Here is an 18,849-nt window from a genome sequence, read left to right on the forward strand (position 1 = left end):
GAGACCTGACTGTACAAATGGGGTCAGGGCCTTAAATATTTGGTAAGTGCACAGCTCAGCAAATGTAGATGATGACCTGTGTTAGACGCTGGCTGCCAGTCTTTGAAGCATACAAACAAACAAACAGAAAGGGCCTCCTGTATTATGAGTTGATGGAAGTTATGCTCCGAGTCCTCACTGCATGGCTGGAAAATTCAAAACCATTTCTTAAGTCGATAATCATAGCATACTACTGAAATGATGAGTTGGATGGAACTAAGAAAATACTCATGATTCTAGGAGAAGTTGGAATCACACAAACTTTAGAACAAAAGATCAGATATTAATTTGTGATCGTATTTCTGCAAGTGCATGCACTGTTTAAAAATAAGCATTCAAATCTGGTTTGCACAACTGCAGAGAAAAGCTTGCAAGACTTGTGAATATGTCCTGACTTGCCACTAGTCTGCTGATAGTCTCCCTCTTAGGCAAATGTGGCAAATCTGTCTGCATTTGAACTGGAAGCTACTTGAACTAACCCCTTAAACATCAGTTATATTCAGAACCCACTTCACACTTTCTTTATAGATCATGTTGCCCCCCAAATGAAGTAAACACTCCTTACCCTGATGCTAATTTGACAGAGATCACTTCTAATGTATCATCATTCTGTTCACTCTTGTGTGAAATCACTGGGTTGCATTTTTCTTTTATATATATATGTATGTTTATATCTATATGTATGTGTGTATATATATATATTTAGACAGGCGCAGACTTTCGGATATCTAAAAGTTGACTGACAGTTTTTCCTTGGTGCAGCTTGCCTCTGATATCATCTCAGGAAAACAAAGAAAATGCACTGCTTTTTAAAATAAAAGAGCCTAGGGGTGCCTGGGTGTTTCAGTCGGTTGGGCGTCCGACTTCGGCTCAGGTCATGATCTCGCAGTCCATGAGTTCGAGCCCCACATCGGGCTCTGGACTGACAGCTCAGAGCCTGGAGCCTGTTTCGGATTCTGTGTCTCCCTCTCTCTCTGACCCTCCCCTGCTCATGCTCTGTCTCTCTCTGTCTCAAAAATAAATAAATGTTAAAAAAATAAAACAAAATAGCCTAGCAAATTACTTGTTACTTTTTTGAGATAATGTTTTATAAGATTATAAACAGCAAACATTACTGTTTATTCATTTTAGTGCAGTAGTAAGGCTATATATTTTGCTTTGAGCTATTTGAAGAAGAGAGATTTCAATTAGTATTTTAGAAATCTTATATTTTCATGTATCATTTTAATCAGAGGCTGGATAAGCCTTATTAGAGTGGATAGGGTCCTCTTCAACTTAGACTTTCAGGCCAGAAATCACTTCAGGCTATTTGTAGTACACACCTTAAAGCCCCTTCAAGTTGTCCCCACCAAAATTGGTATGATTATAATCGCTGGTTATCAACAGCTGGGGCTCAAATAGTATTCCAGGTTTTGTACATTGCTGGAGAATTGCTGGTTCATCTGAGAGAATAAAAAGTGAGGTGGGAAGGTTGATCTACTGCAGGGGGCAGGCTGTGGTCACGTAGCATGACAAATAGGCTTTTGGATGAAGTACCCAGAATTAGCCTCAGTTCCCCCCAGTTGACCAAGTCATTCCAGGTGAGCCGCAGGAGAACAAGGTGTGTGCCCCTTGAGAGAGGGCAGTGGCAGCTGGGGACTATGACAGTGGTTACACTGGGGAGATACAGGGGACTCTGGAGAAGAAGCATACTTATGGTAGAATAAGGTGTGGAGGAGACAGAAGGATGCATGCACATGGAACTGATAGTCATGGTGGCTTGGTTTATGGAAGGAGCTGCATATTGACCCTAAATAAATTTGGAAAACTTGAGGCATAGATAAGAATGGACTCTGCCTGAGGCATAAGAGAAGCAGGCAGGATTGCTTCTGGTAGTAATCCACCCGGAAGATAGAGGCTAAAGCTTTGGAGAATCCCAACTGCAGCACTAGTCAAATCTTTGTGAAACTGCCAACTTACTTACTACTGTGCTCATTTGGAGCTTGAGGTCCAGCAGAATGTGTACTATAATTTGCAATGTTCAAGTGACAATAGTGTTAGGTAAGTTAAGGGGCCACAATAGTCAGTCTCAGAAAGAATTACATAAGCAGAATAGTCATTTATTTTCAAGCTTTACAGTCACCTAGCAGTGATGTAATTCTCAAAACAGTTGGGGAGACTGGTTTCATTTCACCACTTATCTCCAACAAGATGGTAAAGAATAATTAATCGATAGACAGTATTTATGAGCTCTTACTGTATACCAGCAAGTGTTCTAAGTGCTTTATGTGCATTATATTTCATCCTCATAATAACTTTCTGAGGTGGTTGCTGTTATTGTCTCTAGCTATTAAAACCGAAGAAGCAGGATTTGAAACCAGGCTAGCTGAGTCCAGAGCCCCCACTTTTAACAATGTATATATAAAACTCAATTTGTTTAATACAAAAACTGTCCTTTATTCTGAGATTATGTCCACCCTACCTCTTGATATGAAAAAATATTTTTATGAAATGGTGGGGATAGATGTCAAGTCTGATTTTGTTTTTAAGAGGCCTTTACCTTGCAAAATAAAAAAGTAACCCCATGACAGCGCTTCTCCTCAGTTAAAAAAAAGGGGGGGGTGTCTTTTACTATTTTGTGAACTCTTAAGTCTGAGAACCACTGGTCAGAAAAGTGGGACTCAGTAATTTTTAATGTTCTCTAGAGATTTTTCACTAGATTTGTTTCCTAATACATTTAATCCAGTCAGTCCTCATCTGTCTGGCACCTGACCACAAATCATATGTTCATCCTTTGGACAGATATCTATTGTGAAACACAATTAGAATATAGTTTTGTAGTTCATATTTTAGGAAGTTGTTAAAAAATGCTTTATGACAGGTGGTCTAGAATGAGATACAAGCAAGCCGTATACTAAATTCTTTACTGAACGTAGTCTTACGGTGAGGTTCCAGTGTGTCACTCACTTAAATCCTTAGTAAACAATGGCATTATTGTTGGCTGTGTTTATTTCTTGGGCATTTGATATTGTTCGTACCTTTAGTAGTAGCTGTTATATAATGATATGTCAATAAATGTTCATACTTTTTTCACTGTCAGTAACACTTAAAGAACAAAATGAAAGAGGAAGGGTAGCCCTGCGAGAGAAGAATGAACAGCGGAGGCAGATAAGAAGCTGTCTGGCTTACTTGCTGTTCCTAAGTGCAGCCTTCGGTGTGTTTTAGTTCTCTCTCTTATTCTTGACTTTGGCATTCCTGTTGGGGATTTACTCAACAATCTATCTTCACGGTTCTTTGAGTTCCTCATTTCCAGTAAATTTTGCTTCGTTCCATCTCAGCCACCCCCTCTTTGGTCATACTGAAGGCTTCACTCTTACCAGTAACCACCACTTGAGAGATCTCAGTGTTAAGCATCCAGCACTCAAGCCTCCTCGCATTTGTCCTAGGCTTCTAGCATTCCCTCACCTCCTGCTCTAACTGCTTTGATCCCACGGGACCCTCCAGTTCATTTACTCTGACACTTTTTGTTCTCTGTTCCCTCTTTACCCAGTTTCAATTCCATGGTCTATCATGTTTATCCTCCTCAAATACAACTTTAGTGGCCTTGCTCCTCATCTTCTATGTGTGTCAAAGCCCCAGGTATGTCTCCCCTTTCTGCCTACTCTGTGTCGGTACCCAGACTATTGAATATGGCTTAAGAAAAGCACAAAGCTATGGTGACTGATCTTACTTTGAAATTAAGAATCACATCTCCAGTGGGCCCTCGGTATTCCTTGGCATCAGTATTTTCTGGTATTCCTTCTGTATTTCCTTAGTTTAGCCAGTTTACTCTCCTGCTAAGATGACTAGTTCCTCTTCGTTCTCCTCAGATCTCCAGCACCACCTCTTCCAGTCCACCCTCCCTCACCAGCAGCTGACGACCTGGAATCAGGATTTCATTGAGAAAATAGAAGTAGTCGGAAGAGAACGGCCACCAAATGTAGCATTTGTTGAATGAGTGAAAGAATACGATATCCCAGAACTTGATTTACTCCCATATGCAAATAGCATTGGCAACTTAGATTCCAAAACTGTATATAAATCTATTTTTTGCCATTTTAGATTATGCTTTTCACTACCACTGTCCTTTACGTTACTATAACCAAGAGTTGTTAATATGTTTGTGCCGTATCCAAATAAAAATTAGGTTTTTGTTTTTTTTTTTAATTTTTTTTTTCAAACGTTTATTTATTTTTGGGACAGAGAGAGACAGAGCATGAACAGGGGAGGGGCAGAGAGAGAGGGAGACACAGAATCGGAAACAGGCTCCAGGCTCTGAGCCATCAGCCCAGAGCCCGACGCGGGGCTCGAACTCCCGGACCGCGAGATCGTGACCTGGCTGAAGTCGGACGCTTAACCGACTGAGCCACCCAGGCGCCCCAAAAATTAGGTATTTTTAAGAAGATGATCATTAACAGGAACAGTTTATAAAATAAGCACTTAAGTCATTCAACACAGGAAATTAAGAGAAGAAATCCTTTGGAACTATGTTTGATTATGCTGTGCACCCACAATTGTTCTTATATAAGTTCTAGAGGAAGGAAAAAAGATGTGAATGACTTACAAATGAAGACAAAGCCTTAAACTTTGTGGAAAGTGGAGGGGAAAATGTTGAGAACAAGTCCTGTGATGGTTTCGCCCTCACACTTTGGGAAAATTAGATAACAGAATTTAGTTATAAATATGTTGGCTTTCTCTTTTTTTTTTAATGTCTTTTTATTTATTTTGAGAGAGAGAGAGAGAGAGAGAGAGAGAATGCCAAGCCGGCTCTGTGCTTTCAGTGAGAAGCCCAGTGCAGGATTCGATCTCACGAACCACGAGATCATGACCTGAGCGGAAATCAAGAACAGGATGCCTAACCAACGGAACCACCCAGGCGCCCATAATATGTTGACTTTAAATTAGTGCTTTTATTTGCTTTATGTTGCTCAATTTTAAGGTTCAGTTCTGAACAAAATAAAGTGGTTCAAGCCAAAAAAAGTCAAGATTCTTATGCCAGCTTTAATGAAATTTGTATTTATGGAATTGAATAAGAAACTGCACTTTACATAACACTGTTAAGTTACTTATAGAATCACAACAAAGAGGAGAGTCCCTCGGTGACCTGAGTTCCATATGCTGAGTTCGCTTACCTAATGGCACCTATGTGCTCAGGGACACTTTCCCACACATCTTCTTAGTTCCCCACGGTCTTTCCAAATCTTTACCAAGCTTCCCAGTATCCTGTCCTCATCCCTCATTTTGTAGGTGAACTAGCTCCTACTTCACATAGTAAATAGAATCCAGTGGGCATAACCTCAGCTTACTTCCTCCCCCCCTTTGCTTAACTCATCTTGCAAAAGGTATTTCTCTCAAAATTCCTCCTTTGTATTGCCAGAATTCCCCAAATTGTGATCTCTGTTTCCTGCTTATATTACTTAGCTTCCTTCTCCTACCTCAACCCAAAATGATCTGACCCCGACCTAAGACCTTATGGCCCAGATAAGCATGAACTTCCTGGGTTTAAAAAAATTTTTTTTTAATGTTTTATTTTATTTTTGAGAGACAGAGAGAGAGCATGAGCGGGGGAGGAGCAGAGAGAGAGGGAGACACAGAATCCGAAGCAGCTCCAGGCTCTGGGCTATCGGCACAGAGCCCGACGCGGGGCTCGAACCCACAAACTGTGACATCATGACCTGAGCCAAAGTTGACGCCTAACTGACTGAGCCCCCTGGGTGCCCCTGAACTTCCTGGTTTTTAAATCTAGTGTTCTCTTTCCAGGCCTCATCCTCTGTCTCTGCAGCATTTGTCCCTATGGTCATACTCCTCTGCTTAAAACTTCTTGTGGCTTTCCATGTGCCCAGAGCAGGCATTCAGAAACATGGAACCAGTAGTTTTGATATATTTCCTATTTTTAATGGACATTTCTGCCTGAATCTCAAACACCTTAATAGCCAAAAACAAAGTGATGATTCCCTCTAATCTCCTCTTGCTAACTTCTTAATTATGTTCTGGGGTTATCATTATTTTACCATGAGCCCAGGCTACATACCTTAAGGTCAACGTTGATTCTTCGTCTTCCTCTTATTTTCTTTTGGTCTCTGAGTGCTGATGAGTATCTTCCAAATCTTCCTTTCTTTTCCTACTACAGTTTCTTATGACTGTTGCCTCTTTCCATTTCTGGTCTCTTGCCTGGATTATTTCAGTAGCACATTCAGAGGTTTTAACTTTGGATTCCATGAATAGATCTCAGAGGATCTAAGAATACCCTCAAAATTGCATGCAAATTTTTTTAAATGTGCATTTTTCTGGAGAGGTCCATTAGATTATTCCATGGGGAAGAAGGTAAGAGAATGAGAGAAAATGACAATTTAAATGAGTCCGTACCACTGATTTCTCTGCTTTCCATGCCTGCTCTGTGCTGTTTTTAGTTCACCAGCCCAGGGCACTCACCTCTAAGTAGTGAGGGGGTATGTAAGACATAAAGAAAGAACAAGTGAATGGATCAGTTCAGCTTGGCAGTCAGGACAGTCCAGCAGCCACAGATCAGAGGCTTCCCAGCATCAGAGCCAGGTCTTAATGCCCTGCAGAAGCTCAGGAGAAAGCTGGGGCATCAGTAGGGAGGTGTCCTCCTAAGGCCTCTGGACCCATTTTTTCCTGTGCTTCCAAAGGACTTGGAGGGAAATGAAAGCTTAACTGGCAAAAATCCAGAGCCAGCCAGTGAGGCAATGTCCCCAGAAAAAGGTTAAAAACATTCCTCCAACTACACTTGTACCCCGTGATCTTTGTTCTCTAGACCTTCCTCCACTCTACCGCCAGAGTTAGTTTTTAAACATATCTCATTGTGCACCCTCCCTGATTAAAAACCTCAGGTTTTTATAAAACAAATTAAAAACTCCTGGGCATGGTATCAAGGTCTTCTGTAGTTGGGAGCCTGTTAGCCTCGTCTCCAGCCCCACCCCCCACCCCCACCCCACTCCAAGGCTGTAGCCACAACAGGTTACTACTGGCTGTTTTGAAAGGACAGCTTCTATGTCCATACCTCTATGCCTTTGATCATGCTACTTTCCTTCATTAGGTGCCATTTCTTCTCCCGTGCCCAATCATGAACCTCCTACTGTCCTTGAAAGCCCACACTAAATTTTATCTCTTCCCCTGTTGTCCATCCCTAATTTTCTGCCATCACCCTGGCAGGATCTGTCTCTCTTGGCCAGGTTCCAAAAACATTTCATACATATCTCTGATAATGTCTTATTATATTATAGATAACCTATTTTTATTTCTGTCTTTCCTACTAAACCAGAAATGCCCTGCAGGTAGGGACTGCCTTTTTCATGTTTGTATCCCTAACACCTAGTTTCATGCCTAGTCCAAACAGGAGCTTAATACACTTTTGTTGAATGGAATTACTTACGAAGAGTTTTTATGACTCATTTAAAATTAGAGACCAATGCTTATTTAATAAGTCAGAATAGGCTATCATAATAGTAGTAATAACAAAGTCCCATTTCCACCGCTTATTCAAGCAACTGCTTCCTTTGTGGAAGTGGATTTTGAAAATCTTCACATGTCAATGTATATTTTTGATGTGCTTTCTTGAGATCCTGAAAGAATTTTAGTTCTAACACAGGCTAGAGCTTCTATGACATTCCTGTTGGTGTCATATTGAATAGATTCTGTCACTTCAGAGATCTGTATGGTAGACAGTAAGTTCCATGGATATAAATTTTATCTCTTTCTCTTCAACTTCATGGTAATATTTTGTGAATTGTTTATTTTATAAATCTGAATCGATTTAATTCAAACCACATTAAATCGAGCATTTTCCATGTACAAAAACAGAGTTACAGAGTTAAGACTCTAGTACAGACAGTCCCCAACTTGTGATGGTTTGACTTAATGCTTTTTTACTTTATGATGGTGCAAAAGCGATATGCATTCAGTAGAAACCGTACTTCAAGTTTTGAATTTTGGTCTTTTCCTGGACTAGAGCTGGGCAGCATGAATTCTCTTGTGATTCTGGGCAGCGGCAACCTGCAACCCCCAGACAGCCACGCCATCACACGGGTTGTTTTCAGCTTACAATGGGTTTATCAGGAGGTGCCCTCATCGTAAGTTGAAGAAGATCTATATTTATAAATTATGTAGCTCTGCTAAGTTTGCAAAGTCCCAGTCATTGCAAATACGTGTTCTAGGTATTTAAATTAGTCCAGCTGTGAAAGTAAACACTATTCCATAAATTAAGAGCTTCAAATAATTTTTTTAAAATGGTCTTCTTTCCCTCATTTTCTTTGAGGTTTGTAGGAAAGGGGTCAACAATTTACTTAGCCATTTATTTAAGAGTACATATTCTGTGCTAGGCATTGTGGTGGATGTTTGCGATGCCAGATGGATAAGAGAGCACCTTGAATAGTTCATGGTCTAATAGAGAAGAAGGTATATAAACAAATAATTGCAACTTAAACCTTGGAGGAGAGGAACTCTTCTTCTTTGAGAACCAGTGCTGAGGTGGAGATTGGATGCGTCTGCAGATAAATTTGTGGATAGGGAAGCAATAAGCTGAAGGGAGTTCACACCTGTTCGTCTTTTTTAAAAAAATATGCGAAGCAGGAATCTAGATATTCTCTATGAATTAATGGTGTGGGGTAGCACTTGAGATGAGCAGAGCAGGGAAGATCTGGAAAAGTAGTGCAGAGAGCGGAAGGTGGTCTAACAAGAACAAGTAAAAGGTGGCAGGTAGTATTGACAAGCAGTGAGTGTGGAACTAAAATTGGATAGCATGAAATTGTGAGGACATCCTATCAGCACAGTGGTGTAATTTTCTCTGGCTGTGCTCTGTGGCCCATGCATAGGTGCAGTAAAGCCATACTGTGTTCAGGGCCTGTGGGATGAGTAGAACAGAAGTGTAAGAAGGCCAAGGAGTTGAGAACCCTTGAGAGAAAGTATAGCTTAATATGGAAGGAAGTATGGTTAGGTAGTTGATAAACTTGGAGAAAGTTAAGAAATTGGAGGATGAGGATAAGGCCTGGCCCTTTGTAGGGCCTCAGTAAGTCTTCATGTTCTCCTTTGTGGCTCCCCCATCCTGTGCCGTTTTTCACCACCACCATGCCCACCTCCCTCTGCTATGGTTTACGTGAATCGTTTCAAGTCATGATGGTAGCGGTTGGCTCAGAGGGTAAGATGAGGAGCAAGGTTCTAAAGTTTTCATCAAAAGTGTCCCAGGGGCTTGGATGCTGGCAGTGCTTCTGTGATTTTTGCCTCTAGGAGAAGCTCAGGGCTTATCCCCTTATCTCCCTACTACTTGTGTTTCCAAGGGTGGATCAAGGGCAAAGACATTTATTGGACCATGATTCTCAGGACAGGACTTTACTCTGTGAGGGAAGGGTTAAGACTGTAAGCCTTCAAGGGTTTCCACTAAGTTCCCCTTGTCTCTATAAATCTAACCGTAAGCACAGATCTCATTACTTTCAAAAATTTTAAAGGAGAGTCTTTTTTTTTTTGACATATAGAAGCAGTGACCATACTGATAACCAAAAGGGTCTTCCTACTCAGAAGTTAAAATTCCCAGTAGAGTTGGTTGTACCTTGTGATAGCTTTTATGGGACTTATTAAATGTATTGTCATATTTTTTTTTAAAGAAATTATTTCTTAAGGCTTTCGTTCCAAGTGAGGACAAACACTATGTATATTCCATTTTCAGAAATTTTCTTTTTCACCTATAGTTTTGAGTGTGACACTGAAATCTAATAAATTGTTATTTCACAAAGTGCCTTTTTGGTGTAGTATAAGGAAAAAAACTTGTAAAAAAAGAGTCCTGCACCCTAAGTGTGAAACTGCTGGAAAGGTGGGAATTCCTAGAGCGAGTAAACTGAAACCACAGGTCACTGCAATCTTAGAAGTGGAGTAAATGCTCGTGAAGAGTTGGCTAAAAAAAACCCTGGGGAGTCAAAATCACCAGTCTTGCTCTTTCCCTGTTGTTACTGATACCTTTCAAGGTATTTAGCAATGCTTGCTTAGAAAAGAATTGAATACTATTCTTTTGAAACTTCGTCTTCATCTTGGTGGCTCTGAGAAAAGTGTGTGCCTCCCTTGGCATTAGTCACATGAAGTAGGACATTCAACTTTACCCACTAAGTGTGTGACATCCGTCTGGATCTTATGGATTGCCTATACCAGTCCAACTCAAAACATGTTTGCCCATTCTTCAAGGGCTTGTATCAACAGGTACACCTATAATTTCTATGACTAAGATACAGTTTCCATAGCCTACTGTGTTATAATAGATTTGTGTTGGGTTAAATTTGCCTAAAAGCAGATCTCTTTTATTCCTTGACTTTAAAGGAGAATGGAAAATAAGTAATAGTTCCTAATTAGGTATTTAGGTCAAAGAGATGTTTTCAGAGTTAAAAGTATTTGTTTTAAATGATAGTTCAAATATACTTTTCTAAAGACTTTTAATTGGCAGCTTTCCCCCTCAAATTTTGGCACTCATGTAGGAATTGCTTCTGGATTCTCTGTTAAAAAAAAAGAGTTTTAGGGGTGCCTGGCTGGCTCAGCCAGTAGAGTATGCGACTCTAGATCTCCAGGTTGTGAGTTCAGACCCAAGCTGGGCGTGGAGCCTACTTTAAAAAAAAAAAAAAAAAAAAAAAAAAAAAAAAAAAGAGAACTTTAGTTGTTCATTCTTGTTTTGTTCATGGCACTTGGATATTATATGTTAATGGCATGACTATCGTTTTCCTAACATTCATATGAAGAAGAAAGGAAACTCTTTTAGATGTCTCACTTGGATTTTAGGTGGTTAATATAAGACTGTTTTCTTTTGTTTTTTAGGTTGCAAACATGTTAAAGGCATCCTGTTATATGGGCCCCCAGGTTGTGGTAAGACTCTCTTGGCTCGACAGATTGGCAAGATGTTGAATGCAAGGGAGCCCAAAGTGGTCAATGGGCCAGAAATCCTTAACAAATATGTGGGAGAATCCGAGGCTAACATTCGTAAACTCTTTGCTGATGCTGAAGAAGAGCAAAGAAGGGTAATGTTAATATAACTTAGTACAAGTTTGTTATCACTTAATATGATGAATGAAACCCAAAGCTGTGGTGGAAAACTTGTTTCTGTGACCTGTATTTTGAAAAGCATGCAGGTGAAATTTATTTAGTACCAAATTATATCACTGAACCAGGGTTTATGGGAGATTTACATGATGGGAGCAAATGTCATTACCCAAATATACACAATACAAAGATAGATGATTGTGTAAGCCAAAGGTTTTGCAAAAACAGATCATGAATTTATTTTCAGGTGTCACTTTTATTCCACATTATTTTCAGAGACTTGAACTCATTTATCCTTTGGAAAAGGGGGAAATTAAATTCACATGACTTGTAGAATTATGTATATGTAAGGTCCATGTGCAGAAAGCAGCTTGTTTACTTACCATTGAGTCACCTCAGTTGTAGAGTGACAGGTAAGAGTTGTTAGGCCTCAAAGGAAAGTTTGATGTGGGTCTTAGGAAAAAAATTAATTAAAAGTCAAATCAGAGTTTACTAATTGTTATGGTTAATTTCATGTCAGTTTCATTGGGCCCCAGGGTGCCCACACATTTGGTTAAACATATTCTGGGTGTGTTTGTGAGGATATTTCTGTATGAGATTATCATTTGAATTGGTAGACAGACTAAAGCAATTGCCTCCTCTAATATGGGTGGGCCCCATTCAGTCAGTTGGAAGGCCTGACTAGAACAAAAAAAGGCTGCTCCTCTGTTGAGTAAGAGGGAATTTCCTACTGTCTGACTGCTTTTATCTGGGCCATCAGTTTTTACCTGCCTTTTGACCCAGACTGAAACATCAGGCCTTTGGACTAGAACTATACCATTGGCCCTCCTATGACTCCATCTTGTCAACTGAAGATTTTGGGACTTGTCAACCCCCATAATTGAGTTATCCAATTCCTTATAATTAATCTTTCTGTAGATAGATAGATATAGATGTATATTTAGATCTATATAGATCTCTCTATATATAGCATGTTTATTTCATAGACAGATGTTTAAAACATTGCCATAGGGGCATCTGGCTGGCTCAGTCTGTAGAGCATGTAACTCTTGATCTCAGAGTTGTAAGTTTGAGACCCATGTTGGGTGTAGAGATTATTTAAAAATAAAATCTTAAAACATTTTTTTAAATTAAAAACAATGCCATAGGATTTCTGCTTCTGGCAATACAGTAGACTAGGTAACTGAAAACTTTTCTTCTATAAACCCCCTCAAATACTGGATAAAATATAACTAAAATTATTTTAAATGTATAATTTATCTCTCAAGAAAGAAAAGGAGATTTCTAGATATTAAAACTCTGAAAATTAGAGTGGTAAAAATATTCATTGCAACTTTTGGTTATGGTAATGTGTGAGTTTGAGTTTTAGCACCCACTAGCAGACAGAGAATGAGTCCTTGAATTAGCTTAAGGTACGGAGTAGGGCCTGAACCTTCAAAGGGGTCGTGCCCTCTATGAAAAGAATGGACTGGAAATTATCTGCTGATCACAACAAAATAACAAAAACATTTAACTATCTGAGTGGGAGCTAAGGAATCTCCAATGGGAATTCTAAAGTATGGATTCTTAACTGATGCTTAGGATTTAAGAACGCACACACACACATAAACCACCACCACTGATCTATGTGGTCTAGGGCTCCCAAGCTGAGAAATTAACTTAAAAATGAATTCAAGGGGCACCTGGGTGGCTCAGTTAGTTAAGTGTCCTGACTCTTGAGCTCAGCTCAGGCCTTGATCTCAGGGTTGTGAGTTCAAGCTCTGTGTTGGGCTCCATGCTGGGTGTGAAGCCTACTTAAAAAAAATAAGAATAAAAATGAATCCTGGACTAATGATAACATGGGATTGTTAGCTATAAGCAGACCCTTGGGGATGTTCCAACAATCCAGGCCACAAGAGATTCTCATGGGAAAGCCACATCAATAAATGGAAAATGTCATCATCAAAATTTAAAACTCAACAGCTGTGTTAAACAAAAGCCAGTAGTTTCAGGGGAAAAGAGAAGTGATAAACAGAAAAATAGATCTTGAGAAATCACCCAGAATGTAGCACAGAGAGATGGAAAATATGAAAGAGATGTAGAGATAATAGAGTTAAGATGAGAAGTCCCAATAGAAAGGATAGCATAGAGGCAATATTCAAAGATAGAATGGCTAAGAATCTTCTAGAATCGATAAAAGAAAATATTTAGATTGTGATAGCACCATGAGCCCAAATAGAATAAATAAAAATTAATTTATTTCTAGACCCATTGTAGTGAAAGTAGAGAATGCCAAAGAAAAAGAGAAACATCTTAAATGTCAACAAAAGAGAAGTGATGATGACATACAAAAGGATATCCATTTTGTTGACAGCCAACTTCTCAACAGCAGCAAGAGAGGGCAGACAACAGTGGAAGAATATCTTCACAGTTAAGTGAAAATAACTGTCAACTTAAAATTTTATACCCAGCTTAATACTCATTCAGGAATAAAGATGAAGATATTTTTTTCAGGCAAAGGCTAATAGAATTAACTAGTTACAGAGGCTTGCTGAAAGAATGTGAAGCAGGATGTAGTTGAGACTGAAGGAAATTGAACCTAGAAGGAAACAGGATACAGGAAATAATGCTGAGCAATGAAATTGGTTGCTAATGTGGATAAAATCTGGAACTTCTGCTTCTCATAGTGGCATATTAGGAAATTTGAATCATGCTTGCCATGAAGACTACCAGAAGAACTCAACAAATATTGAAAAAGTTTTCGCTTAAAGGCATTGAAGAACTTTTAGGATCTAGGGGGAGAATGGAGCTAGAATAAAAGGTCCTGGTGTGTACGGTTACCGTTCCTCTGGAGATATTGCCATTTCTGGAAGGATCTGCTGAACAGCTATGCAGCCCTTTGGACAGGCCAGTGGGAATAAGGGGGCAGGGATTAAAATCCATCATGGCAGCGCCCGGCTGGCTGAGTTGGAAGAGCATGTGACTCTTGATCTCAGGCTTGTGAATTCGAGCCCCACATTGGGTTTAGAGACTACTTTTTAAAAATATAAATAAATAAAAAAATTTTAGCAAAAAATCAATCCGTGGCTCATGAAGAGAGGACACTTGATGAATATGCCTCAGTTTGGGTTGGGAACCTGTAGGGCTACACCACAGAAGCAAGAGTTAACCAGAAGTAGACATCCTGTCAAAGCTGCAGATCAGCTTGGAATCACATCTAACTTCTCTAAAATTAAATTGAGAGTTCCTAAATCGCTCATGCTCTCCAGCATCCAGCAGAATTATAGATCCTTCCTAGAAGAAGATAATACCATGCAAAGTCACAAATTATTTTTATAGCTTGCAAATGAAATGCCTGGTTATAATCAAAAGCAGTCAGATATACAAAGACATAAACCACTTGAAGAAAGAGAAACAAAAGGTGATAGAAATTGGGCCTCCATATATTGGAATTCTCAGATATAGACTTTTAAAATAACTACACTTGCCATGTTTGGCTCAGTTGGTTAAGCATCTGACTTTGGCTCAGGTCATGATCTCACAGTTTGTGGATTTGAGCCCCACGTAGGGCTCTGTGATGACAGCTCAGAGGCTGGAGCCTGCTTCAGATTCTGTGTCGTCTCCTCCTCCTCCTCCTCCTCCTCCTTCTCCTCCTTCTTCTTCTTTCTCTCTCTCTCTCTCTCTCTCTCTCTCTCTCTCTCTCTCTCTCTCAAAAAGAAATAAAAACATTAAAAAAATAAAACAGAAATTCTGGTAATGAGATATTCAGCAACTGAAATTAACTCAAGTAGATGGGTTTAAACAGCAGATTAGACACATGTGAAGAGAGAATTAGTGCACTAAAAGATGTTAGACAAAAATAACCAGAAACAAAGGATGGAAGGAATGAAGAGAGATAGAAAATTCCCCAAGGAGGTCTAGTGAGTATATTTAAAGTTCCAGCAAGTCGGGAAAAAAAGGATGGGTCAGAAGCAGTATTTGAAGAGAAAATGGTTTAGAACTTTCTAAAACTGATGAACATTAATTCATAGTTTGCAGGAGTTACATGAACCTCAAGCAAGAGAAATACTAAAGAAGCTTACTCCTATAGATAATCTTTGTTAAACTGCCAGACAAAAACAGAAAAATCTTAAAAGCAGTTAGAGAAAAAAGAAAGATTATCTTTAACTAAGCAACAGTTAGCTGGTGGCTGTCTTCTCAACACAAATGATGGAAACCAGAAATCGGTTGAATACTACTTTTTAGAAGTTGAAAGAGAATAACTGTTAACTTAGAACTTTATATCCAGTAAATGGATAAATTGGCATGTAAATATACAATGAAGTACTACACAGTAATGAGAAATAGACTATGGCTATGCACAGTTGTGAATCTCACAAATAAATGTTGAGCAAAAAAAACCAGATGAGAAAGAATACATACTATATGATTCCATTTATATAAAGTTCAATGAAAATATAATGTTTAATGATGCATGCTTATGTGGTAAAGTATAAAGAAAAGCAAGAAGTAATTACCATAAAAAATCAAATTGGGGTTGCTTATGGGGAAAAATAGGGGACGGATATTGAGGAAGGGCTGTGAGGACATGTTCCCAGGATGCTGGCACTGTTCTGTTTCTTGTTGTTATCTAGATGTTAGTTTTGTGACGGTTCCTTGAAAAATACATTTATATTTCATGAACCTTCCCTCTCTGTACACCATACTTCATAATAAAAAGTTTAAAAGAGGTAAACTTAATCACTCACTGTATACAACAACAATAATAATCATCAATATGGGTGGTTTTTAAGGGTAGAACTAAAATATGGAACAAAACATGGGAAGTAGATTAAATGTATATAAGATATTTGTATTATTTGGGAAGAGAATAGCACTATTAATGAACATAAATGTGTATGTGAGATTTGTGTATAACTTTCATGCTTTTCCAAAGCATGAGAAGGCGCTGGGAAAGGAATCAAGAAAACTCAAAAACTTCAGAAGGCCAAGACTCAAAGAAAATTTGAAGATATTGAAAATGTAACTTAAAAAAAGTTTTTCCACTTACATCAACAGTCATAATTATAAGGTACCTAGAATCGAATATTTACAGGAAAATTAAAGAAGAAAACTGTAAACATTTTTGAGAATCTTTTTTTAAGAGCTAATAAATGATAAGATAAAACATGTTTACATGTGGGAATACCGACAATATCATAAAAATGACAGGTCTGCCCTGTCATTTAATTTTTGAATTCATGCTTTCCCAATCAAGTCTAACAGCAATTTTTTTAATTTAAGAACTTGATTTTTTTTTTTTTGGAAGCTCAAGGAGCCATAAAAATTTTGGAAAATTATGAAGGCTTATTTCAGAAGATATCACAACTTACTAAAAAGCTGTAATAATCGAGACATTTATATGTTCTTGCATAAACAGACCGAAGAAACAGAATAGAACACAGAAGAACTTGCTGTATGAAAAATGACATTACAAATCAAAGGGGGAAGAATATTCCATGAATCAGGACGAGATCATTGGATTCTGTTTGGATAAAGATACAATACAATCCCTATCTCACATCATACAGAATTGCAGAATGGATTTGTAAAAAATAAACTAAAACTTGCCAGAGAAAATATTTTTGGAAGAAATAGGCCAGAAGCTTTAAGAATTGAGGCTAGAGAAGAATTTCTTTATTAAGATACAGAAATCAAATGCATTAAGGAAAAAAAAATGTTAGCTTGGTTACATTAATATAATAAGATTCCATCTGACAGATTACACTAAATACAGATATCTCAAACTGGAGAGGATATTTACAATGCATATAATCACCAAAGAATTGGCATTTTATATATTACTTCTCTGTAGTAACTCCTGTATAATATGTACAAAAAAGGCAGACATCACAATTAAAAAAAAAATGGCAAAGGATATGAACAGGCCCTTCTCAGAGAAAGAACCCAACTGAAGATAAGCAAATGAAAATATGCTCAGGAAAATGCATAATATGAGATACGTTTTATAAACAACCTGGCAGAATTTAAATTTTTTTTTTCAACGTTTATTTTTTGGGACAGAGAGAGACAGAGCATGAACGGGGGAGGGGCAGAGAGAGAGGGAGACACAGAATCGGAAACAGGCTCCAGGCTCCGAGCCATCAGCCCAGAGCCTGACGCGGGGCTCGAACTCACGGACCGCGAGATCGTGACCTGGCTGAAGTCGGATGCTCAACCGACTGCGCCACCCAGGCGCCCCAACCTGGCAGAATTTACAGAGACTAATTGCACCAAAAGTTGGTGAAGTTGTGAAGAAACAGGACCTCATATACATTATTAGTTGTAGGATGAATTAGAAGAAGATACCAAGTGGGTAATATCTTGCATATGAATTTGACAACATCGTGAAGATGTGCAACCCCATGACCCATGAGTTTTCCTACAAAACAGCAACCCTAGAGAAACACTGTAGTGCTTGAGCACAAAATGACTTGTACCGGGATGTTGATTGCTGCACTGTTTGTAATGGGGGTAAAAATAGAAGCATCTTGATTCTTCCTTGGTAGCAAATGGGGTATCATATAAACATTAAAATGAATAATAATAGATTTACATGGGTCAATATAAATAATAGAAACACAATAACATCTAATATTTTATTAAATCTAGCTTTGCCAAATCTAACCTGTCATTTCCCTCTTTCTCTTATTTTTATTGACAGTAAAAATAAAATGTTAACGTTGCCTTCTTAAACCTTTTAATGCTTCTAGTCTGCTTGTTGAGTGCTCAATTGTTTCACTGACACAAGGTGGTTTTCTCCCCTGCTGCTCTGTGTCCCATTAAGCACTTGTTCATGTGTTCAAGTCTCTGGCCTTTTAAGCCACATTGGTTCTAGAAGGCATGGGTCCTGGTGGATTGGTACAAGTCCAATAACTGATCTTAACTCCTCAGTGCCAGAACCAATTCAGTTTTACCATTCATCCCTAATACTACAGTATTTTCTGCTTCAAAAATCTTTTTAATACCAAGTATACCAAGAAGACTCATCACCACCATTTACTATCTGGGTTGAAAGAATTCCTTTTTAAAAATTATTTTTGGGGCACCTGGTGGCTCGGTTGAGTGTCTGACTTTGACTCAGGTCATGATCTCATGGTTCATGAGTTTGAGTCCCACATCAGGCTCACTGCTGTCAGTGCACAGCCCACTTCAGATCATCTGCCCCCCCCGCCCCTCCCCCATTCGTGCTCTGTGAAAAAATAAATACAACATTAAAAAAAATAAATTATTTTTAAGGTATTTTACAAATAATTTACAAATGTAAGAATATAAGGGAGTGAAAGACTATTAAATATTTAATAAGAACTTAAATACAGCAAACCAAGTTTTTATTCCATATTTTCCTGGGTTTGAAGATACACGTGTGTGTGTGTGTGTGTGTGTGTGTGTGTGTATCCATCTATCCAAATGGGCAGGAGCCCCTGAGTGTGACTAACTGTTCATCACACATGAACTTCTACAGACTGATTCTGTTTTAAATACACCTCTAACAGAGTCTAGCTTATCATAACTTCTGGTTTTTCTTATGCTCGCATTGGCAAGACACAGTACTTAAGAAATTTTTTAAAAAGTCTTCATTTTGTTGAAGAGAGGATGGCCACCAGGTGCTCCATAGTTGCAAAACATTTTCATTTTGAAACTTGTATACACCTTTTAGATTGGTCAATCAGATTTTTAATGTCTGTATCACCTGTTTCTTCTCATTATCTCTCTATAATACCTGTCTTCAGCATCTGTCTA

General features: G+C 38.6%; 1 protein-coding gene across 1 annotated transcript in view; it reads left to right on the forward strand.

Annotated features, from left to right (window-relative positions):
- The window catches only part of NSF (N-ethylmaleimide sensitive factor, vesicle fusing ATPase), a 150,849-nt gene that overhangs the window by 65,624 nt on the left and 66,376 nt on the right, over window positions 1-18,849 (forward strand). The window contains exon 9 of the mRNA XM_040460080.1: window positions 10,867-11,066. Coding sequence (XP_040316014.1) covers window positions 10,867-11,066 — 200 coding nt within the window. The remainder of the gene's footprint in view (window positions 1-10,866; window positions 11,067-18,849) is intronic.

The sequence above is a fragment of the Herpailurus yagouaroundi genome, unplaced genomic scaffold, assembly GCF_014898765.1.
Source record: "Herpailurus yagouaroundi ecotype Mexico unplaced genomic scaffold, PumYag 247, whole genome shotgun sequence".
Classification (NCBI taxonomy): domain Eukaryota; kingdom Metazoa; phylum Chordata; class Mammalia; order Carnivora; family Felidae; genus Herpailurus; species Herpailurus yagouaroundi.